Source organism: Anabrus simplex, chromosome 5, assembly GCF_040414725.1.
Source record: "Anabrus simplex isolate iqAnaSimp1 chromosome 5, ASM4041472v1, whole genome shotgun sequence".
NCBI classification, from domain to species: Eukaryota; Metazoa; Arthropoda; class Insecta; order Orthoptera; family Tettigoniidae; genus Anabrus; species Anabrus simplex.
This window is the reverse complement of record NC_090269.1, coordinates 89,535,284-89,561,401: the sequence shown is the minus strand read 5'-3', so window position 1 is coordinate 89,561,401 and position 26,118 is coordinate 89,535,284. Positions and strand designations below refer to the sequence as shown.

The 26,118-nt window shown below is 38.7% G+C and overlaps 1 protein-coding gene across 1 annotated transcript; it reads left to right on the top strand.

Annotated features, from left to right (window-relative positions):
- Positions 1–26,118, top strand: LOC136874635 (uncharacterized). Its single transcript, XM_067148260.2, has 4 exons — positions 1–35; positions 7,691–7,797; positions 19,443–19,579; positions 25,824–26,118. The coding sequence occupies exons 2-4, from the start codon at positions 7,692–7,694 to the stop codon at positions 25,980–25,982; spliced, it is 402 nt and encodes a 133-aa protein (XP_067004361.2). The 5' UTR covers positions 1–35; position 7,691; the 3' UTR covers positions 25,983–26,118.

The following is a 26,118-nucleotide window of genomic DNA, read 5'->3' as shown; positions in this document are numbered from 1 at the left end:
ACTTCCTTACTCGAACTGCTCAAGGAGACTAGAAGGTGAGTCTGATAATGAATTTAGACAATTAGTGAACGCAACCACTTTATTAGACGATTTAGTTATGATTTAATAAATTGTTACACATCTTATAGCCTTTGTTACGTATATACGTACTTGAAGCAGCAGGAGAAACAAGTAATGTAGATTATCGATCCTTTCAATCGCTTCTCACATAACGCACTTTGAAGAATGCATACACTAATATATTTTACTTTAATTATGACCTAATCGTGATTATCGTAATACAGACGCCGACACTCTATGCTGACCTTCAGAGTGAGTTACTTCAGACTGAAAAGCATTTGCAAGTATTTTTCTCTCCGTTATGGAATCTTTGATACGTATATTATATTGGGAACATGCCATGCTGCACGACCGTTGAGCAATGTGTTTGTGTTGTGACGTGATCTTGGCAACTGCAAAACGCATCGGTGGTCTGATTTCGTTTAAATAAAGAACTCCTGGGTTTTTCAGGATTCGTACGTATGCTATGGAGCGGATTTTCACGAAATAAAAGGTTAGATTTCAAAGGCATCGTCTAGCTCGCATGTAAGTTTAGCAGGAAGAGCTGCAAAAGTAGTAGGGGTTTTAAAGGGCTGTGCCCCTAATTTTTATGCAACTCTTTAAGTAGGGGCATTGTGCGGACCCGATGAAGTGTTCTAATTGTTGAAATCTAAGCCATTACTGCGTAATGTTTATGCAACTCTTTAAGCAGGAGCGTTTTGCGGTCCTGATGAAGTGTTTTATTACTGTTTAAAAATCTGGTCTCTACTGATGGCGATCTTCCATACATGGCTTGGTAATTCGAACTTTACTATTAAACTATGGGTGTTCATATCAGTGGGTACTACCGGTGAAGCAAGTTGAAGCCATAATTGCCATCTCTGATTAATACTGAAGTCACCATGAAACAGTTCAGTACCAAGCGAGTTGGCTATGCAACTCCACAATGTAGCTGTTAGCTTCTATTCAGGAGGTATTGGGTTCGACCCCAATGTCGGCAGCCCTATACATCGTTATCCGTGATTTGCAAGTTTCACACCACACGGTCACATCGTTGCCATAAATTTTCTTGAGTCGATACGACGTAAGAAAAATTACAAGTAAAAGTCAGAGCTCAATGACACGTCTCTTTGTTGGTTGTCTGGATTTGAGTCTCCCAGGCACAGCGCTGGAGATGTATTCTTGAATACAGAAGTCAGAATAACTTCAAAAATATTATATTTCTGCAACCAAGCATGTTTTCTTCTGAGACCGGGAAGTGGACTGTCACAGCATCGGAGGCCAGTAGGTAGCTTTGGAGTTTACGTAATCTGTGATAGTGTGCATGGTTGTATTCAGCTCGACGTCAAGTAAGTACGGGAGCAATTCAGCCAGACAGGATCTTATTATTCTGCCTTATTAAAAATATTAGAAAGGGATTTTTAAATTATCAGAGCTCTCCCAACATTTGAGATAGACCTACAAAATTTTCCAAACACACACATTTACAATAGGTTAAGCACATTCTTTATTGACACTGTAAGCTTCCAGCTAATTTGTAGTCTCTTTACTTATCACACCACTCAAGTACGTCTTCTCGAAAACACAGAGATGTATCACCTAGGAAATTTAAATACATGACTCATGACGTTTACTTGCTAGAACGTTTCTTTATATTTTAATTCAAAGATTTTTAACAAACAGTACAATTTATTGTTCAATTTTTGCCTAAAAATTACCACTTCATTTACCAACGTAATAGATGAATCAAAGAGATGTTCTAGTGAAATTTACACTGGCGTTCTAAATAAAGAAAGCGTGTGTCCAGTTTCAATAAAATCCAATGAAAAATTCTGGAAAAAATATTCCTAGGTTATGAAAAATATGAAACTTAAAAATACAAGAGGGTTAGGGAACAACAAGAGAAGAACAGAGGAAGACGAAGAAGAGGAAAAATACACTTATGGGGAATATTCAAACTTCCCTCCGACATGCATTGCCCTGGCAAGCTATCTAATTGCATCTCTCAGCAATCCAGTAATTTTATTTAAATTTCTTGAGCATTATATCAAAACTTTTCATCCTGAACTACCTAACTTTTAATTTAATCTTAGTGAAATTAAAATATGACAATACTTTTACGAGAAGTAGATACCAAACAATTGATGACATACCGAACTCTAGGTGCCAACATACAACGACTGCCTTTAATTAAACGGATAGAGACATGTGTACCGAATAAATCAATAAATAAATGAACATTATAGCCACCTTCAGTGTGTTACATATTAAACTGTCTCTCAAAATTCTTCTGAATACTGAACATAGTACATCATTTTCCACAGAAGAGGGAGTGTGGCTCCTGATTGTAGTATAACTAACCTATTAAAGACTTTATTTCAAGCATAGCTTTTTTGAAATAGGTTCTCAAAACAAAAAAGTATCTAAAGTGTATCCATGCCGACCCCATAGTCCTGCCTAATGATAGAGGATCGGGGATGACGTGAGATGAATTTTTGTGACATGTTTACATGGCCAGATGCCCTTCCTGACGCTGAGCACAGTTTAGAAGCTAATGAAGGAGAAATGCGTCATGGTGAATGAAATTAGGCAATGAGGTGGAAGGAATCGGCTGTGGCTTATGAATACGAACTGACCCGGCATTTGTCTTGAAGTGAAAATGGGAAACTGCAGAAAACGATTCTCAGAACAACTGAGGGTGGAATTCGATCCCATGCGTCTCCCGAATGTAAAGTTTAGTTGTATAGCCGTAGCGCGTAACGCCACGGCGTCTCCGCTTTACGTGTAAAGATCTACGTTTAAAAAGCAGTTTTTCAAAATATACTTCACTAAACCTAACTAGACTGGAGTACCTACTCAAACTTTAATTATTTTGAAGTAGATGTTCTCCTTTTCACTTGATTTTCTTGACCTTTGGAATGCTTATTATGTCCAAAGGATCCGCTATTAACAGATTTGTTAATTATTACTAAACCACAGTCACTAGTCCATTAGTTAAATCGAGAAAAGGTGACATAATTTTCAAAGAGGCAGATTACGGTAGTAATTTTAGGCACATGTGCAGTATTAAAAGAAGCAGTACCAAATGTCACAATATACCACCATGTACGTATACTTTCACTCTATAAAGTTTACTGATTTGAAACCATAAATAATGAAACCTTTCCCTGAGAAATGTTCCGTGCACAAGATTCTCATAAAGCATTTTACTACCACTTAGTATACCATGTGAATCAACCGCCCCCGTTTCTTCGGATTTATACAACTTGCCGTTTATTTGAGAACGTAAACATTATCCTCTGTCTTCCGATGAAAATGACTTGTGCAGTCCGTCATTAATCATCATTAACCGACTTACTCACTTCTGAGTATCGTGTCCACACTAGCTTTGTGTCTGCTTGTATATTCCCTGCTGTAGCATCGCCATTCCCAATGATTTCCTATTTTCCTCAGGGCACACTGGAAAAGTAAACCATCGATATATTTCCTGTATAAAGCTTTTACGGCACAGATGTCACAGTCATATGAGAAAAGAGAGAATACAAGGCTACAACGAGATGGATCTCTGTATTATTAGTAATTCCTCTGTTCTTCCAGATTTTCGTTAATCTATAAAAATGTCGTGCAACCTTACCGCAGTAAGATCGGTTCCCGGCAGAAATTTCAGCTCAACCTGTCGCCGGCAAAACGATTTGAACGAGACCGAAACGCTTGGACATGTGCTGGGATTCTACAGGAGCACCGAATTACCGCGTAACAATCGTCACCATAGAGAAAAGGCATAAATTGCTCAAGGCCTGAGGCAAAGTAGATGGGAGGTGCACGAAGAAGTTCACTGCGACTCCACCGACGACTCAAGAAGAAGAGTGAACATCAAAGCGTTGGTGTTAGATCTTACCATTCGCTTCGAAAGGGACCTGCAACAAGCTCAGGGTGTCAATCTGGAAAAGCAAGCAATTTTTACGCTAAGTCTCTCACATCTATTAGCCAAATATAATATTCCTCTTTGTCAGTGCTTTGTCAAACCCTCCCATTTGGATCCAGAGGTACCCTGCAGAAGAACACACCCACTGTCCTTGAAAATTCCGTTTTACGACATAGATAATATCTTATTACGGATCATAAGAGATTCTCTGCAAATTATGCAGTTGAATTTCCACTTGAGATCGCAATCTCCTTACGATGAATTTTCAAGAAAAGGTATTATTTAATTATTATGTAATTGCATACTGTAAGTTATGTATTCCGGACCTTTACTATCTCCCTCACCAGAGGAAGGATTATTTTTAATAAACCTTACTACTAGCGACTCGTCCAAGCAAAATACTACTCGGTAGTCTTCCTCCTTGAAATCGTTCTTCGTATAAGTGTCGTGTTCACCATGCTTACGTCACGCTTCTATGTAGAGTAATAGCATATCCATGAACTCATCTCCCGAATACATTCTGTACAGTGTTTACCCACATAAGGTTTATGACTCGAATTAACAGAAAGAAGTTCCTTGCTAGAAACACCACAGTGTGTTGAGGAATCATGCATCCCTTAAGCCCAGATAGTTGTTGCCATTCCTAGCGAGTGAAGTTTTGACATAATATTTGGCTGAATGATAACAGCAGCATGGAAAATGCATTTGTTTCTAGGACAGAGAGCTCACAAGAGATACCAAAACAGCTCGTCTATATATATAAAATAAGAGTTTTGCCTGTACACTGCTCAGAATTTGAAAATAATAATATTTATGTATCGGTCATGTCCACAGTAACACAGATATGCACTTTTTACTTTTCCGTAATTTCTGTCTGTCTGTTTGTACACGCATCACGAGAAGATAGCTAAAGGGAATGTAGTGAAAATCGGTATGTAAGTCCTGAGAATGAGCCACTACAATTTAGGCTATAAATCATTTCATTCACGCTGAGTGAAATGGTAGTTTAGGGGAAGGCTTATATTTTAATTCCCAAATATTTATATTATTAGTGGTCCTATCGATTAATAATACATAACTAAAGTTATATAGAAACTAATTTCTGATCATTTATGTTTTATACATAGCTACCATACCGGCTATGATAACACAGATATTAATGAATTTGTATTTTTGTTGCTAAGTCCATATCAAAGCCGAGCCACGAGATAATTGGTTAACAGAATTTAATGAAAATCGCTATATAGAGTCGGGAATAAGAAACCACAGTCTAAGCTATAAACAATTTTATTCAACCTGGATGAAATTGTAGTTTAGGGGAAGTTGCCTAAAATTTAGTTTTTAAATACCTATGTTATTGGTCCTATCGAAAAGTACTACATAACAAAAGTTATAGAGAATGCAATATGTTTTATTCAGTTTTACCGTACCGACTATGATAAGAGTGGTATTTCAAAGTCGGAAGAAAACTAAATGTGAAGGCCTGCAATATCGAAAGCGCATAGTATTGATCAACAATAATATTTGTTATTGTTCTTTGTTTGTTGTGATGTTCTTTGTCTCTTATGCTGCGACTCAGTTCCGATAGATGGGATTAGTGCTGCGTACCGAGTATAACAGTCTGACAATATTGGCGGGAAATAGCTGGGGAAATAGAATTTTTTTTCTTTGGCATGTCATACACTTCACACACTGGCTTCATACACTTTCTGATAATACTCGTACGTAACACACTGGTTCATCATAGTATTTCAGCTATTCGATTCCTACTCTAATGCGCTGTTTTGAATGAGCAGTGTGCACATTTAAGGCAGAGTCTCACTTAGTAGTAGTAGTAGTAGTAGTAGTAGTAGTAGTAGTATGAACTGGTCTAGAATTACAATTTGGGGCTACTCCAAATTATGGCACCACAATTCACTAAATAACTCAAATTTCAACCCTGAAAAGAGACGTTTCTTATAAAAATGCTTCTTCCTCTTCACTTTTATTAAATTCTACATTCATTTTATTCCAAATTAGCAGTGAAGAAAATCACTAAGGCAGTCTTTTCTGAGGATGTAAAACTGCAGTTGGAGAGTTAGTGTCTGCCATTATAATGAAAACTCCCCAACCTGATTGTGACTTATGGTAGGCAAGCAGAGCTACCATTACAATGCAAATTCCCTAACCCAGTCTTCATATGAGAAAAGACGTTTGGTGACTTCCCAGTCGAGTTTCTGTGGTAACGTTAAGAGCTATGAAATTTAATACAATCTTTCTCACAACGTGTACACGACGAAACCTGGATTTCCGTAGCGAAGCACGGGTAGATCAGCTAGTCTAATATAAAAGTTATAGGTGAAGTCATTTTTGAGATACAGGAGCATAAATTGGCAGGTTTTATATTGATGTCCGAGGATATTCCAACATGTGTTCAACGATGAATGTATTCTCACAGTTCGTACCTTACGAGTAGCCTAGTAGATAGGTTTAGCAACTGCTTCAATCACTGAAAATACACTTCTCTGTTCTTACCTCACGAGAAAACTAGATGAAATATATAACTTTATTACATCAGGGATCATCAACCACATCTCAAGCGAAATCCAGGAGTTGAATTTAAGAAGCGCTTTAATTAGAAAACTCAACATCACTACAAAATTCCTACAGCCAGACTAGAAGATGAGTTTTAAAACTGTTTTATTTCCCCTATTGCCTTTACGTCGCAGCCACTCAGACAACTTTTATTGTAGCAATGGTGTAATACAGGGAACGAAGTGACCATAATCTCAATGCCTCACTATTTGTCCACTGTGAAAATAGGGAACCAAATTAAACCACGTTCAGAATAACCGACAATGGGGAACAGTTACAAGGCCCGAACAATGCTGTCAATGCATAGCTAGCGAGTTCTTTACAGTTATTATTCTGTTGACACTCATCAAGCACTCAAATAAAGAAATACGTCTTCAATTACGGTCAATGAAACATTCTTCCTGAGCACAATGTTATTGTTAAACAGGCAATATATGTATTGCACACAGGCTTTATGCTGGGAATGAAATATTTGCCTATATCGGTTTTAACAACAAATCTGTGAGAAAAATCAAGACAATAATTTTTGTTTCGTTGGTCTTAAAGGTTAAGTCATACATTTGTTTGTTTAGCAATATTTGTAAGGTATCAATTTAAAGCAGCCTAAATAATAGTGGCTAGAAGAAGTTTAAAGCATTTGTATTTCACAATTTGACCTCTTCCTGATAAATTTAGGAATTACGAACACCATTGAAAAATATGTTCATAATTTTTACATTTTTCATAGTTGATTTCATTTTTGATTTATAATTCTGAAAAATTTGTTTTTATGTCATTTGGAATTTTGATTTCAAATTATGAATTTTGACATTTTCAACAACAATTTTTACATATTTCTTTTAATTTTAAAAATATTAACTTGATCTCTAAACAGAAAATATCTGACTCACGTATGAAATATATATACAACTTAGTAACTGAAAACGTGAAGTAATTACGACAAATTATTTTTTAGGAAGTAACTTAATAGTTTTCTCGTGTCTAAGTATTTTCGTAGTTTTTTATACGAAATCGAATATTAGCCTATTGGATATTTTGTGGCAGGGACTCTATAGAGAGAAATTTCTTTATGGGCCCGACCTTTGAGTGACACGTATGGCATCTGTTTTTCAGTTTGTTTAAAACCTTTGTTCCCGTGTTTCCTGGTTGAAGAATGCTGGGGAAAGTCTTAGTGTTGACAATAGTGACGACTGCTGTCTGGACGATCGCAGATTCAGCTGACACTGCGGCAGAATTATACAACTCTCTACCAAAGGAAGGTAAGTTGAAGCGATACTGTGCAATTTTGACTATTTTCTCGTCAAGTAATTAAAACAATATACTTTTATGTAGATAAAAATTTAATTTAAAAAACGATATATATTATTTCGCAATTTCTATTTCTATACTACTTCACATAGCTCAAACAAAAAACATATTTTGTTTCAATAATAATCCGTATATACAGCGAGGAAAGGTCAATATACAGGGACATGCCAGAAATGATCATTTGAACAAAAAAAATGCATATGCCCTGTTCCGAATGGCTTCCGAGAGAGAACATATTTAATGTACATTTGTTTTTGGACTAGTGGCGCCCAAGTATGTCTTACCCTCCCATCCTCTTTGACGTTTTGAAATGGGTACAAGCATTTCACAGGTAATCTTCGCTATACGCGTGTTCGTGGGACATTGATACTTGCAGAAAATCACCGTGTGCTTGTACTAGGGCTACTCTGCACCATTTCAACAATGTGTTGTTCTTGGTGTACAGGTTGTTGAACTATACGTTGAAAAGAAGAATGGGAACTTGGAACAATACCAGTTTCACGCAATGTGCTGAAAACGCTAGTAAACACTCTATGATCAGGAATTCGATGTGTCGGAAAGCGCCGACTGTATTCCTCGACAGTAGCAGGAGCACTACCGTGCAGAAGCCGTAAACATACACCATGTTTGTTAATTCTTCATTTTTTGTGGCATTTTAGCCAGCGCGTGTACCAATACAGTTAACCGATGTTTCTCTCTGGTACACTTTCAATCACTCAAAACACGCCATGGACAACTGTGCGTTCAACGGGCAATACAGTTAACCGATGTTTCTCTCTGGTACACTTTCAATCACTCAAAACACGCCATGGACAACTGTGCGTTCAACGGGCTAGTTTAATGGAATATAGACATCCCTAGCAAAGAGGTTGAAAGCAACGAGGTAGTTTGAGCTAGAATAAAGCGCGGTGCACACATTGTAAAAACTGTACATATTAAAAGTTATAGGAACGACAACATCCGATAATTTACAACTTATACGGTTATCGTATGGGCTATGTTAAGACAGATATTTGTGAATTTACATTTAAACATGAATATCTTATGGCTTGAGCTCACCTGAAAATGTGCGTCACGAAATTAGTTCTACAAAATATGCGATGCGATGTTACCTTGCAACAGTGCAGGCTGTGATGTGAAGTACTGATGGATGACCATGACTTAGAGATGGACGTTAATGTACAGATGGTCGATGTGACTTTGTAGGCTTTGATGCGAGGTATTGATGGACGGCCATGACTGATAGACACATAGAAGGCTCTTTTATCAAAGAGGCCTCATATCATCATTGCCGTATTGTAGAGAAATGATTATTTCTTTCGTGTTAATTTCAGAGGCCGTGAGTCAGTTTCCCCTTCCGATGCATTGAATCCTACACTTATCGAAAGTCCGCCTTGTGGCCATGATCGTTAAGGTGTCCCGTAGGTCGAAAGGAATTCACCAACAGAATGTTGTCCGGCAGGGTAGGAGAGGTAGTGGCATTCAATTTGTAATCAATAGACTCCGTCCCAAAAGCCTGGATTCAATTCCAATCCTCTCCACAGTGCTCATATGGAGTGAGGACATACTACGCTGTTCAGAGTGATTCGTCCGTCAGATGGCGCCGTAAAGCCTTGACCAGACCTCTTGGTGCTATTAAAAAGGAGTAGGCTATGAGCCGGCATAGGGTTTCATTATCTCCCTTCCTACTATCATACATCACGTCGTTCACTACATCTCATTAACTCCTCTGATGCGGTTGACGTCAAGAAAGGCATTCGGTCGTAAGAACTCACTACAAAGTTCCATCTCACTTCAAATCCTACCCTGTACAGCAACGGGACAAGGTTGGACACAAACAATCCTACACTTATCGACTCCAAATTCCGTACACATGTCTCTCGGAAACGATTTCTAGATGGAAATATAAGGGGAAGTCAAATAAAAACCGAACACCCGCCATAACACACATTACGTGCTAAATGTGGCAACGTCTCTTTACTCCCATTGTTGTGATAGGAGAACTGCACAGTGGCAACTCACTGGTGCACGCAGTTGTTGGGTTATGACTCTGTTGGTGCGCGTACTGGTCAGTGTGTTGGTCCAGCTGTAGAAATGGAGGCAAGCAAAGAAGAGCAGAGAAGTTTGGTTCGTTTTCTGGTGACGCAGCGCTATGTAGATACTTTGCAGAAACTGCGAAGCGTCATAAATTCAAAATGCCTTAGAGTGCTGTCGGACGGAGTCATCCTGTTGCATGATAATGCTCGCCCCCATACTTCCAATCTGGCGAAGGCTACGCTTCAGCGATTTGGTTGGGAAACACCTCAACATCCTCCATACAGCCCGGATATTTCACCTCTTGATTTTCACATTTTTGGCGATCTGAAGAAAGACATTCCTGGACTTCGGTTTCATTCGAACAAGGATGTGTAAGAGTGGGTACTGCTGTGGATCCGTCAGCGACCTACCTCTTTCTACTAAACTGGAATTGATCGTCTCGTCTCCCATTGAAATATATATATTAACGCTTTTGATAATTACTTTTGAATAAAACCATTCCGTGGTCACGTTGTAGCAGGTGTTCGGTTTTCATTTCACTATCCCTTGTAAATCAGTCGTTATCAGTAGAGTCTCATTTATTGAAGACATATTTATGATCACTTGATTTTCCCAAAGGGAATTTTGACACCGTGTTTATTGTCAAGTCCAGCAACATTGATATCGCTGACATTGAAGTATTATTCAATCATCATTGTAACGAACTAAATGGTCATGGTGGTTATTGTTGACGCGATTGTTTTGTTTTTATTACGTGCAAACCCGCGTTTTTATCAGCTCATATTGATCAGGAAAGTAATGAAGGTGACCATAGAAATGAGATGGACAATGTAAACATGAACAAGAGAAAAGCGAGTCTTGGAGTGAGGTGGAAATAAAACACCCTCTCGACCTTGAAATCCCTAATATTGCTCCATTTCTTTGGTCATATCATTTACAGAAACGAGAAATTATATATATTATATCAATAGTATAGATCCCGTTTGTGGCGCTCACAATTAACCGATCGTGGAAAATGAGAATTCAAAAGAAAGAGAATAGACAATGGCAGTGATGAATTGCACTCTCATTTCATAAGTGTCGTTAATTTCTCTTAAAAATGAGTTTAAATAATTGTACGAAGTGTGCGATTTGCAAATACTGCTGCTGTAGGAAAATACGCGCCATCATTGCTGTTCACTTCACATTTTGGACGCTGGGACGCCTATTTTACGTCATTATAATACTCTATAATTATCAGTTAAGAAAAGAACGATAGTAAAACCAAAAATTATTTCCGGAACATTCGTCAGTACAATAATGCACTTGCTTCCGTTCAAGTGGATACCATAAATGTTAAAAAATCAAAGATTACATTAAGTGGTATGTAAGAATGTCTAATAATGTACTGACTTGTGTATTGCTTAGTTCACCAGTAGTTCACCAGGGGGCTACTCCACCATTTACTTTATGAACATATGAACATTTCTCGCACGGGTCCCCTAGTATATACTATTTCATTAGTATAGGTCCCTTTTGTGGCGCTCACAAGTAACCGATTGTGACAAATGAGCATTCAAAAAAAGAATAGACATTAGCAGTGACAAATTGCACTCTCATTTCATAAATTTCGTTAATTTCTTTATAAATGAGTTAAAAATTGTACGAAGTGTGCGATTTGCAAATACTGTGTCTGTAGAAAAATACGCACCATCATTGCTGTCCACATCATATTTTGGCCGCTGGGACGCATGTTTTATGTCATTATAATATGCTGTGATTATTATTTAAGAAAATAATGATAGTAAAACCAAAAAGTACTTCCGGAACATTCGTCAGTATAATAATGCATTTTCATTTGCTTCCGTTCAAGTGGATACCATAAATGTTAAAAAAATCAAAGATTACATTAACTCTATTATTTTACTGTTTTGTGTAGTTTACCGTGGGCTACTCCACCACATATTTTATGAACATGCGAGATTTCTCGCACGGGTCCCCTAGTCTTATGAAATCTTCCTGGGAATAGGAAGCTCACTAGGGAACAATCTCCTGCACGGTGGACAGACTGCGTAAAACATACAACCAGAATATCCCTGACACAAACAGACTGTTTGTGAGAAGATCCCGAAGGAATGAAACGCGGACAGACGTGACCTGAGATAACGATCATCAGGGTTGAAGAAACGACAATTAGAAATTAGTCTTGAGAGATTTATATTATTCATCTTTCTTTTACGATCAGTTTTGTAGTATTTTCACTTACGATTAGGAAAGACCACACTTACGAAATTTTCTTGTCACATTTAGACAATGAACAGCGAGGGCTATTTCAGATTACAGCAGTCTACACTTTATAATATTTTACAGTAGAATATAACAGTGATAGAGTGTTTGTTGTAAGCTATGAGTCAGGAACATGGACCCTGCGAACAGTGTAAGTGCTGAAACTCAAGGCCTTTGAGATGTGGTGTTGGCGTTGACTCTTACAAATACCTTGGACTGACACTAAAACATTCTCAAAAGAGCAAATGAGACACGCAGCTTGGTTGAAACCTTAAACGAGGGAAGAAATAGCTTCTTTTACCACTTGTTTTGTCGTTTTGACAGGTACATCCACCCTTCCCCCGTTTGAAGAGAAAATGGAATGAAGAAGGTGCAAAGGAGGCCCAGAGTGTAATTTATAGACAACGTTGAAGGCGAGAACACCTATTGCTACTTAAAGCTGTTAGCCGAAGAATGGAACAACCTGGAAGACATATTATCCACCAACAGGAAGTCCTGCGCCAGTCAAACCGAAAATCTCCTCCGACATCCCCGGCACTGAATGCAATACGCTAAGTAATTGACCATTTCTAACAGTACACAAGAAATACTTCACGTACGTCACTCTAGCGGCTGTACCTTTTGTAGCATACCACATATAATTATTTCGTTCCCCAACCATGTACGTTCCATCGTTTCGACTAATGCGATCACTTCCGATAAACCACGTTCGTTCCCTCGATTTTGACTTACATCCGAAAATTGCGTAATGTGAAGTGACAAAATGTGTTGAGGGAACTGTAACCATAGCAAACGTGGAGGGAGTGATGTAAGGTATTGATGGAAGGTCAGAAAATATTACCGAGCAAACCGAGCAGGCTATGTCTTATGGCTGGTTCCCATCTGAAATTAGGAGTCGTTAATGAATGGCGATGACCGGGAGACATACTTATGATCAGTGGCGAAGCGTGAACTAAGTAAAGAGGTAGACAGTGATTTCTTTTATTTAAATTGTTTTAATCATATTATTATATGGAATTTTGTTTTCGATGCATACAGATGTGTATTCAATATTATATTAATGACTCTGAAAATCAGACAAACCCTATAACAATCTATAACCCTACGTGCACTTGCTTTATTTTTCAAATATAGACGAAATAGGCAGTGGGAGTTGTCAAATAACAACATACGTTTAGAATAAAAATAGCAATATAACTTATTTCATTGTTATGTAGATTCAATAAAAAAAATAAGAAATAAACAGTTGTTCGTACAAGTCACCTTAAACAATATTCTTGTAAATGAGTTTAATCCGCCTGTCCTTTATTTCAGAAAATATATCTGTTACTCTCGTCTTGAAGTCGGGGTCTTGCTAAAATTCCACAGAAATTCCTTCTCTATAGCTAGAGTTCCCAAGTTAGACAGTCTCTGGTTGGTCATCCAATTCCTTAACTGCGTTTTAATTCGTTTGAAGGCACTCATAGCGCGTTCACTAGAAACTGACTTTAACGGAATATGCAGCATCAAGTTAAGCAATTTTTTTTCCGTATGTGTACTCTGGAGTACCTTATTAAGAATGGGGTTATAATACCACAACTAATATTAGCGGGCAAGAAAATGTATGTACTTGAAGGGTTTTGATGCTGTCATTCATTTATTAGGTGTAAGTATACTACATTTCGTATTTGAATATTATTAATTTATTTTCAGACGTGTCTTATAATAAAGTAAATTCAAATTAATTACATTAAAAGCATGTCTGATATGGTAGCCAATAAGAGCACCTTTATAAGAGAGATCCAAATACTAGCCAATGAGAGCAAGAAGAGACGCTGGTAAGTCTGTCTACTGGGCGGAGACATCTCGCTATAGGAATGTCATAGTTCCACAGTCAGTGCCTACAGATAGCGTTAGTGTTGCTCTATCTGAAAGCTTTGAAAATCAAAGGGAAAATACACAGCATGGACAGCGTCTACTTTCGCTACGTGCTTCGTGTAACTGACGCGAGCCTTGGCATTGCCGAAGTGAGACGAAAATAAGTAAAGCGGGGAATACAATAATGTCACAAATGTGGAAATAATTAATGTTGTATGTATCTATAAAGTAATTGAATTAACTAGACAATATTTTTTCACAAAATATTAAGGGTATACGCTGTCTACCCTGCCTCCCCTGACGCTTCGTCCCTGCTTACGATCATTTGATTTTCGCAAATGGAAAAGAGATTTCCTTTTGCCTGGGAAATTTAAGGGAAGATAAATGAAAATCTATTTTCTCTCCGCAATCCTGGCATCACCACCAATAGCATCATATTTTTGGTAGGTCGAAAGCAATGTGTTGTGTGCGGAGGCGCCAAATCAGATCTAACCACAATTACTTCTGCGGAAGTTCAGTGTGACAGGGCCCCTCCTGTACATGATTTATGCTCTCGACTTACTTGACTGTGTAAATTCCACCATGGCGCAGTATGCCGATGACACAGTCATTTACAGAGCTATGAAGAACAATGATGATATTGTACAGTTCCAGTCGGATCTGGATAGTATAGCTCCGTGGTGTGAGGTAAACAAAATGTGTATAAATATTAAAGAAGGGTAAATACGCAGAGCTAGACAGCCACTCAAGAACTAACAAACTCTATGTGGAATCCAACTACCGACCTCTAACCCCAACAAACTGCTCGGTATTCATATTACGAACAATCAAAGTGGAATAAGCACGTAGAGGAAGTGAGGTGTAAGTCATACAGAGCGCTAGGTTTTGTCCGTAGATATCTCTCAGGAGGAACAATAAAGCCCTACGAACGGCTTGTATTTCCCTGGTGCGGCCCATACTACTATATGGTCTTGCTTCCTGGCACCCAACGAGAACGAAAAATATGAAGAAACTAGAGGGTGTCCAGCGAGGAGCAGAACGTTTAATAAACAAACACATCCCTTTAAACACAGCCAGGTCATTGCCACCAGTAAGATCGTTATGTAAACAAATAGACGTAGTCTTCCTTAAGAAATCCCTGACAAACAACTCACACCTCTCCCCTTTCCACCGCCTGCAGCTTAAATACCGCTCTGTTAAAAGAGGCCAAGAAGTTATTCCTGCCCTTCCGTCATATTTAAATGGATTTTACGCAAGGTCTGCTCGTATCTGGAATCTTATACCATCTGGGGTAAAACTGATTCCTCTTCCTCACTTCCCCCGCACAGATAAGAACATGTATACTGTATGTAAATAGAAACCGATAACCGAGCTCGATAGCTGCAGTCGCTTAAGTGCGGCCAGTATCCAGTATTCGGGAGATAGTAGGTTCGAATCCCACTGTCGGCAGCCCTGAAAATGGTTTTCCGTGGTTTCCCATTTTCACACCAGGCAAATGCTGGGGCTGTACCTTAATTAAGGCCACGGCCGCTTCCTTCCCACTCCTAGCCCTTCCCTGTCCCATCGTCGCCATAAGACCTATCTGTGTTGGTGCGACGTAAAGCAACTAGCAAAATAGAAACCGATATATGATGTATATAACTTGTATGAATAAGAATTGCAAGAAAGTTGGATGCAAGCACAGTAGAGTATGGGCGAATCTGTATGCGTGTGCGTGTGGGAGTGATTGTGAATGAGTGTGTACACAGGGGTATGAGTGAGAGTAGGAATGGCTGGGTAATAAGATAATTGTTATTCTAAGAGTACAATGTTTGGAGTGTAAATATTTAAATTTAAAATTATCTTCATATATGTAAATATTCAGTAGAGTTTTCTCCATCTACCGCCCATAAATTTTACATGTAAAATTTAAGGTATAGTTGGAAATAAATCATGACCACCTCGCCTCACACCACTACATTCCAGCGGCAGCTCGATGTCTATTAGCGACTTACAGGATTTACTACCTTTACTACAGCCAGAGTTGCCAAATCGGCCACTGCACTCTACACGAAGGAGGGATAAATACTACAGATAGTGAGGAAGAAAGTGGTTTGGCAGCCTCTCCAAAAAACACAAGGATCACTTAGAACTAGTTAACTCAGCAGGGTGCAGGGTGTGATTGACTACTGGATTCCATGTCGCTTCCAGGAACTGAGGCCGTTATGTCTTGTCCCCAATTTATGTCTTCATACGATATGAATACTTCGGAGAGGAATGGAATTGAAATCAGGCTTTAGGCACGCAATATAGCGATTAGAAATTGCATACCACCACCTCGGTTGGGTAGCAAAAGGATCGAAAACCTAAAAGAAATTCTGCAAAAGATACGGTTTCATTATCGCAAAAGAAAAATTTCCAATAGCGTTAAAGTGTTTCCAAGCGTTAACATTTAGGTCATGCAAAGTATCGAAAAATAGTCGAACTTTGACTTCGTTGTAACTATACCAATCCTCAATCAGAAGTCGGAATGTTTCTGAAACACATGTTTGGTTTAATATTTCTACCTCCTAGCACAGTCGGGGTTGCGGTCGTAGAATTGCATAATATCGCTCCCAATCACAATCAGTTAAAAAAATTCTAGGCTATGTACTTCACAACTTTGTAAGTGAAGATGCAAAATTCTACCAGTTTACCGACAGATGAAATCAGGACTGCAGATAGTACGAAGTCGATTCATCGACATTTAAAATAACAATTTTAGAAACCCCTTCCTTCTATGCACGAGTTTGCAGAAACATTAAAGTAATTGCAAAGTGAAACTTATTTGTGCTTTAACACAGTGCATTATAAAAAAATAGACGCGCCCGTGAAAATCATTGTCCTGCTATTGAATTGTGGGACAAATATGAACGTGGTGAATTACCGTTATTGGAGTACGTAAAAAGAATTCCACATTGGTTCCAGCCTATTCCTCATGATAAGTGTTTTAACGGGGAAAGGAGTGTGCTACACTGCCACTTTTAAAGGTAAGCCGTTGTGCATTTTACATTTGCGTTAGTGATTTGTAATAGTTTGCGGTTAAGGTATGTGCAATGTTGCGGTGATGAAAATAGGAAGTTTTACTTTTTGAGGAAATGCAATACGTCGACCACCTCTCCTACACTGACGGTCAATATTCTGACGGTGAAAGTCTCTTTTCAACAACAGCACACGGAGCAGCTAACCACCGTATCAGGCCTTGACGCCTTAATGTCATGGGCACCAAATAATAATAATAATTGTACCAGGTGGTACACCTCCGCTCCTCTAATTCAAACTTTGCGCCAGTTGAAACTCCTCTACTGGAGGAAGCCTGAACTTTATCTACAGTGTTAATTCTCAAGTTTCTCAGAAGAGAAACCACCAATAAGGTGTTTCTTCTTCGTCTAGTGTCGTAGTTTTTGCCATTATCCAATAAAAGGCTTGTGGGCGGGTGTTCTCACTCCTGAAACGCCTCGAAATTTCCACGAGGGTATATAAACTGCTGATTTTCGGGTCTCCGCGCCACTTCAGTAACATCTATCATTGTGTAAATTATGTAGCAGGGGGCGGGAAGCGCCTCTTTCTTCGGGCAGCAGTTCAACCACCAGGTAATGGCCTTTTAATAACTTCTTTTCTTGCTAGCTCTGCAGTTTAACTCTCGGGGCAGGTCCGAAGCCTTTGATCATGTAACTTTCCTCTAAAATGTAAAGACACTTGGTATCAATTCTATCTTTTTAAACTACAAATTGGGATAGAGAGTGCTTAACCCTCTCGAGCTCCCACTCATATTGCTTTGAGGTGAACTTATTTTCACAACCGTTTCTTCCCTTCTAATGTAATGTAAATCGTTTTCTTATATAAGTCACCTCTTTAATATGGGATTAGCCCTTGCATTAGCGGCCTAGTGCCAAGTAGGTTTTAGTAAAGTATATTAGGAGTGCAGTTTCGCCTCCTCTCAAGTTGGTATTTTGGAGGCCACGTAATGGTCCTGTTTCTTTACTGAATAGGCCTCAGTAGGTTGGGTATTTTTACCCCTGTGTTCTTTGTGTTTGGAGGTCAACTTGAAAGTGGAGTTTGGTGTGGCCTTTGATAGGCTTGAACTTAAGAGCGGGTCGCTCTTTCTTAAAATTTGTTTCTGCGTGCCTCGAGGAGGCTTTACTGTGTAATTGGGAGCAAGAGCTCCTGGGCATGATTGTGGTCTTCTGCCCCTTTGTTGAATCTTGTATATCGTAAGGTTGGGCTTATAGCTCAAGAATTGTGTGTCTGGCTCTCGGAGCCCAAATCCTGTAACACTGTAATTGTACATTCTCGATTGGTTGCTTTGCTACTCTGTACCTGCCACTCTTGTTATTTCTTGATTTTGCAAAGAAAATATAACCTTGTTAAATTAACTTTAATTTCGTATTTTGAGACCTGTTCACCCCAGCACCTTCTTTCACCTCTGCACATCCACAATACTCCGTAACAATAATAATAATAATAATAATAATAATAATAATAATAATAATAATAATCATTCTCAGGAGAATATTTGGACCAATACACAGAGATAGCATATGGATGAAACGACCTACCGAACAGCTGTACCAGCACACTGACAGACTCACAGACATAATCAGGAAACGCAGACTAACTTTCTATGGTCACATACAGAGAATAGACAACAACAGACTTACAAAGAAAATCCTTGATGTAGTAAACAGTTCAAGCAAAAAAAAAAAAAAACGGTATCATGAAACAGAGGAAGACGTAAGGCAGGTGGGGATCAACAAGCAAATGATAGGGGACAGAAAAGAATTCCGAAACAAAATTAGGAATACAAAATTTATAGTAAATGAGAAGAAGAACGTTGTGGACAGAACAAAGGAAACAGGAGCACAGCCAAATGATGAAGAGATTTTGGTAAGAGATGAGGAAGAAGGGCAAGAAGTGAAAATTGTGTCATCATGAGATATTCGCGTTCGAACGCTGTCCACAAAGACAAAAACGATATGAATGAATGAATGAATGAATGAATGAATGAATGAATGAATGATTAATAGGGTCTGGATGTTTATGCAGTAATAGGTTTGAATGCAAACTTACTGAAGCGAGTAACAAGCAGAGTCTACCTTCAAGACGGTAATGTTATGAGGTTTGCATAAACATTAGGGCGGAACCCCTTACCTTACCGTCTTACCGTCTGCTTGTTACTCGCTTCAGTAAGTTTGCATTCTAACCTATTACTGCATAAACATCCGGGCCCTAATGATTAATAACATCGAACAATACACATAATTATAAGATGTCTTACTAACTTATGTTTTGTTCAGTGTAATTTGGTGGCTGGTTCCCCACCAAAGATCGTTGATTGCTCTCACAGTCTTACAAAGAAGCTGATCTCAGTCACAACAACCGATGCGAACATTAACTCTTCCTCTTCACTCTGTTTTAGAGAAGCGTCACTTCTTGGCTTACAACCTGGCGATCGTGCTGGATCCACATTCCAAGAAGCAATCTCATCTGGGAATCAGGCCTGAAAGAGTTGTTAACCAGGCGAACATTCCAAACGACCTCATACAAAAATATGATGTAAGTTATTTTTAATCTATTATTAATTGAAGATTTCATACCACATATTCAATCTCAAATTTCTGAAATGGCTGTGTAGTGCAGTTGCATCTATGTTCGGTACCGGTGATCCGAGTTTCGGTTCCGAAACCGAGCACACTGGGGTGACATTCACGACAGCGTAAATGCGGCACAGACCAGACCGCATCATAGAAACATCTCCAGGGCAAATTGAAATTCGTATGTGCTTCATGAAATCAGTGGTAACTAAAGATGTGTTCAACAAATAGCATTACTGTTATTATTATTTTCTTTTTTTGCTTGTTGCTTTACGTCGCGCCGACACAGATAGGTCTTATGGCGACGATAGGACAGGGAAGGGCTAGGAGTGGGAAGGAAGCGGCCGTGGCCTTAATTAAGGTACATTTTCAGGGCTGGCGACAGTGGGGTTCGAACCTGCTATCTCCTGAATACTGGATACTGGCCGCACTTAAGCGACTGCAGCTATCGAGCTCGGTATTATTATTATTATTATTATTATTATTATTATTATTATTATTATTACTGGATTTCGACCGACTGTGAACCACGTAAAATATATTTTCTTGATTTTCGGTATCTCTAGAACTTTTAATCATTTCTGTGTTCTTCTCTTTTATTCATACGTTTGGAAAGTTGCACGCTTTCTGTCATTTGCATGAAAACTCCCGAACTTTCTAGCCCTATTGTGAAGAATAATTCTGCATAACATGTCTGCTTTCGTAATCCTAATGTCTGCTAAATCCTTTTTTCACTTGGATAAACCAACTTATTTCGGTTTTGTTTTGTTTTTGTTATAATGGTTAACTTTTTGTCAGTCTTCCTGGGTTCATAAGCGTCAAGGGATCATAAAAAGAAATTCTCCCTTTCTTGAGAGCATATGACAATTTTTCAGTTTGCTATATATTTCTTTATTACTTCTTTTCACCCAAGTATTCCCAACTTTTCTTGGTTCAGGTGTCTCCCTTACCACTTGCTTTCCATTTCTGCCATTTTGTTACTGAATAAACATTCTGTTGCATAAATGAATTCTGCTTCTATGATAGTGTTTTAAATTTGTATTTTGTCTTTCGTTGACTGATAAGCAAATTCCATTTTCTGACCTCTGATTTTTTTACTCCTTTATCTAGGCCGTTTACCTGTGTTATGTTCCCATAGTAACTGAATTTATTAACTTTACTGATGTTGCTGTACCTTGTGTTTAGGAATCATGGAGCATTGTTTGCCGTTCTTGACACGTACGCCTACTTAACTTCTTAATACTACTAATACTAATAATAATAACCATGGGCCGATGACCTTAGATGTTTGGCCCTTTTAAACAACAGGCATCATCATCATTAATAATAACCACCATCATCACCATCATTACCATACTGCATTTATGAGCCTATTGTACACGATCAAATTTTTATCAAATCCAAGACTTCACAAGACTTTACAAGAATGTTCAATTCTTCACTATTTTATTTGTCAAATCGCTTTTATTATTCGAGAAATCTTGATAAATCTTCAAAGGTCTTGAAACTCAATTGGAACATATTATAATTGGTCTAAGAGTTGCCAAGTCTTTGACTGAACTGACTAATGGAATTCGAGTATTAACGGTACACAGTGGGATTGCCGGAAATCAAAACAGCAAACAGGTCTTGGTCTTCATGACCGAGGAATGTTGTGTGTGTATCAATTGCTAAGTGTGAGGTGCGACCCTGCCTGTATTCAGTAGGCCCCGTATAGTACCGCAATAAAATTAATGACAGCGTACGTGGAAATTGCAAGATAAACATCTCAAGGAAGTGAAACTCAGAATCCTGAAAGCATATCAGCATTTACACCATCTGATACTCGCTGCCCTAATTTAAGAAGAAAGCAACAACGCAACTTTTGGATCAGACTGATTCAGAGAAAACAGGAACAGTAGCTCATACTACACTGTCAAGAATCACCTAAATGTAAGATTCAAAACAAAAGGCCGAAAACAAAATATAACGGGATCCTGAACCCACTCAAGCAATCCTGTCACATGTCTACAATGAATCGTAATGGGGCAGAAGGCCCAGTGACACAGAGTATAAGCCATATTGCATTGTGATTAAGTAAAAAAGGAGTATATCCGAAAAGCAAGAAGCAATAACATTAAATTTGGAAACGCTTAATCGCAATAACACGAACTGAACAAGGGAAACGAGGGTTCACATTCGTACGTCAGTCTTTACATGACACCCGCTCGGGTGGTTACACTCGTAGAAAAAAACCATAAAAACCTACATTTACAAACTAAGTTAAATGAAGAAAACTTTACATTAAAACAGAGTAAGGGGAGTTCGATCCTAACTGTTACATGCCAGAGGGGAACAATGATACCTCACCATCGCCACACACAAGTAATTTCACATGATAAGATTTTATTTAATCACCTACCTTAGATGTTGCCCCAGCTCACCTGTAGCCTTATGCGAGGAGAGCCCCAATGATCGCCGTACTGATAGAGACAGATACATAAGGTCCAGGATCGCTCTTATTAATTTTTATAAGGACAAGCAAGGCGATAAAAGGTTAATTTAATTTCAACTCACAGAAGTGTCAACTTAGAAACAGATGAATTACGCTATTGAGAACAATCCCCTAACATTTACAATACTCCAATAAAGAGAGTTCAATCCGAGCTCCTAGGTGCCACTCCAAACCAGAAGTAGCGATATCTGTTAATAAAATTGAAAATAGAGTTCTTTTCAGAAAGATCAGTCGATCTCCGTGAGACTTCAATGCCCTCAGGTGTTTAATGTGTTACCTTCCACTAGGGAGAGGCCGTAAAGGTGTAACAATTATTATTATTATTATTATTATTATTATTATTATTATTATTATTATTATTATTATTATTATTATTATTATTATTATTATTATTATTATTATTGTATAGTCTCCTCTCGGAATGTTGATGACAATCATGGAGAAAATTTTCCTACATCGTGTTTCCCTTGTCTGAGTTACTGTACCGTGGATGCCAAACTACACTTGGAAGCTCCATGTTCACCGAAATATTCTCCACTCATATCCACGTTTTCCTTACATCTTGCCTTCTATGTTCAGTTGAATCAGTCCTTATTTGTCATTTCTTAAAATAATGTGGCCGAAGGTTAAAGCTTTACATGATTCTCTGTCCTGACGGACTACCTACCATCTCATTGGTTAGGTGGTCTACCCATGGGCTTTGGAATATTCTGCGATATCGAAGTATATGCAGAAAAAAGTGAAATTGCATTGTCTTTTCCATTAAGAATTATTTATTTCCTGACGGTTTCAGCTATCAAAGCAAAAGAGTTTCTAAAAAGGACGCCTGAAGATAGGCAGTCAGCAATGCGGCCGTGTTCCCGGGCTAGCTGCACTACGTCTGGATGGCCTAACGTAAAAGCTCGACGTTAGATTTATGCCATGGTAAAGGCGACCACACACAGAAAGCTAAGCTAAGCTACGCTACACTATGCTACGCTAAGCAATGTCAAGCTGTGGTGTGCTATGACACGAATAAAAAGCTAAGCTAAACTATGCTAGGCAGCACTTTTATTGTCTCCCTGTTGTAAATAATGAAGTGCTCTCTCTGCACTACTGCTCGGTGGCATGATTTTTTTTCTAAGGGGTTCGACTGGCTGAGATTGTGTAGGTGTGGGGGCGGACGGAACAGATAATGAATCTGATATATGTGATAGGGAATGTAGGTCATCACATTCCGGACTCTCACTGTCATCTGGGTGGCTACTTCAGTTATCTCTTAACGTCGATATGTTTCCCTCTTGTCAATGTTTGAATGTGTGCTTTAAGGAAAATTAAGCTATTAATACACATCCAAACGTATATTAAGAAATGACACGCGGAGATCTGTTTATGGAGAATGAGCATATTGAACGGTCCACGTCCTTGTGCCTCACAGGCAATTATTCATGTTGTTCATTTTATTATTGAAATGTTTATAATTTCTTAGCTGCAAAACATAACAAATCGAGACGTTCTTATTTTCTTATAACCTCGAATGAATGACATGTGTTTTAAATTATAATATACTCAAACTTCACTTATAATTTGATCAACTTTTAATATTTTAAAATTATTTTAAATATTAGTCATAGGCTACTAATATATATGCGTTAAAATGACAGCTCACCTTTCTTGTAGAAACATACGGCAGAAGGAATTCCATTTGTTTGTGGAATCTCCACTCCTCCAGTTTTTCCCTTCTTGTCCAATTTTACTCTCTTTTTGTCTCATCAGTGCCACCCTAAAACAGTCTCTCAGTCTTTTTCAGAAGTTTTTAACAATATATACTATCATTTCACCTTTCACGTTCTTAGTAACTGTTGATATATTTAAGAATATGGCATACAGTTGCAGAACAGGCGCTTCAACTGCATCTGCTAAATTGTAAATAATGTGCGTAAAGCCATGTGAAAAAAGTATTCTTCTCAAACAATTAGAACTGTCAAAATTGTGATTATATAGCTAATTTATAAATGGTAGCCTACTTAGAATCAATTTGAAGTACTGAACTTATTTTCTGCCAACAGTTTTTCTCCCTTATCAAGTCTCTGTAGCAAATTGATGACTTATCATGAAGGCCGGGATATCTTTTCACTTCCTCAGTTAGTCGTTCTTCTTTTGGCCTGTTATCCATTGTATTAAAATATCGGATTACTACCAGAAGAGACTCATATGACACGACCAAACACACACGACAGCCCGCCAGACCAACCGCTCAGAAATGAAAAGCGCATCCGCCAAGCCTGCTACAGCCAAGAAAATCGCCTGCCTAGCGATCTGTCTAACTTAGCTTAGCTTAGCTTAGCATAGCGGCCTGCGTGTGTCATCGTACTTAAATGCATTGGGAGCGATATTTTTCACAACACCGCATGGCTTAGCTTAGCTTAGCCTAGCTTTCTGTGTGTGGTGGCCTTAAGGTCGGAGTCCATACACTGACTGACGGACAGCGCCTACTGATTGTCTGGTTGCGTTGCGCTGGTGCTGATGGAAGATAGCGATGTGTATGGTGATACGTCTCTTGTCTTTATGGGAGCTGCCTAGGTTGCAAAGGTTCCTGTTGTCTGAGGGCTCTTCTTCTTGGCAGGAGTATGTGCTTTCCCAGGGTTGCCTGCTTTCCGTGTCCGTTGTTTCACTTCCTGCTGCTAATGTCTCATGAAAGTGACCATCTGTCTCTCTCCCAGCTCTACGCATCAGCTCCTGTGCCCTGAGATGGTAGCCTACTCCTTACGTATTCAAGGAGGTATCCTTTGCTCGAAAAAGACCGAGCGGGTTGGCCAAGACGTTAGCTGTGAGCTGTGAGCTTGCAATCAGGAGATAGCGGGGTTGAACCCCACTGTCGGCAGCTCTGAAGATAATATTCCGTTGTTTCTCATTTTTCACACCAGGTAAATGCTTTGTCTCTACCTTAATTAAGGCCACGGCCGCTTCTTTCCCACTCTTAGCCCTTCCCTATACCATCGTCTCCATATGACATATCTGTGTCGGTGCGACGTAAAGCAAATTGCAATAAAAGTTCGAGGTCCACTCAGCATAAATGAGAGCAAGTCAGGATCTTTCTGGTCGTGAGGTAGCAGCCCCTGGTCTGCAACGTCAAGAGGATTCATAGCGCCGACCACGCTTTACCGTAATTTACAGACCTTCAGGCTGACCAGTCAGTGGTCACTTGATATCGCAAGGACTATCAAGGCTACAGTGTCATGGAGTTTGCTTATAGAGTCTATAGATTAATCAATAGCTTTTAATTTTATATCAGTAACCTTATAAGTTTACATTATGTTCGATAGACTGGAGAACTTATTCATACTATTCAGTCGACTCTGAAAAGTATGTGTTCCATCTTAACAGAAAATCAAGTGCTAATAACATCATCGATTTTATGTTATAGCAACAACACACATTATGGTCATTACTAGGGCCCGGATGTTTATGCAGTAATAGCTTAGAATGCAAACTTACTGAAGCGAGTAACAAGTAGAGTCTACCTGCAAGACGGTAATGTTATGAGGTTTGCATAAACATTAGGGGTTCTAATGGGCGGAACCGCTTCAGTAAGTTTGCATTCTAACCTATTACTGCATAAACATCCTGGCCCTAGTCATTACCATTGTCATTATCTTCATCATGATAATAATAATTTGCCACTGAGTGAAAGATTCCGTATTAATTTTACATTCTTCTGTTTTCTGCACAGGACATGGAACTTCCTGAAGACGTGTCAACAACTTTATACAACTGGATCCAGAGAAAAGGCAACTACTCCAGGGCAGATATGCATGATTTATTGCTGAGAAATTATCACTGCCTTCCTTGCATTGACCTGGACAATCCTGGTGGCAACTGTTGTTTTTAGATGAAATAGTGTGACATCAGTGACGATCAAGGACAATCAAAGTACGAGATAATGGAAGAAGACGTGTGTTTATAAGGAAAGTTTAAAGCTTGTGAAACAAACTTTGCAGAGAATAAAGCGTCTTTTAGAACACGAA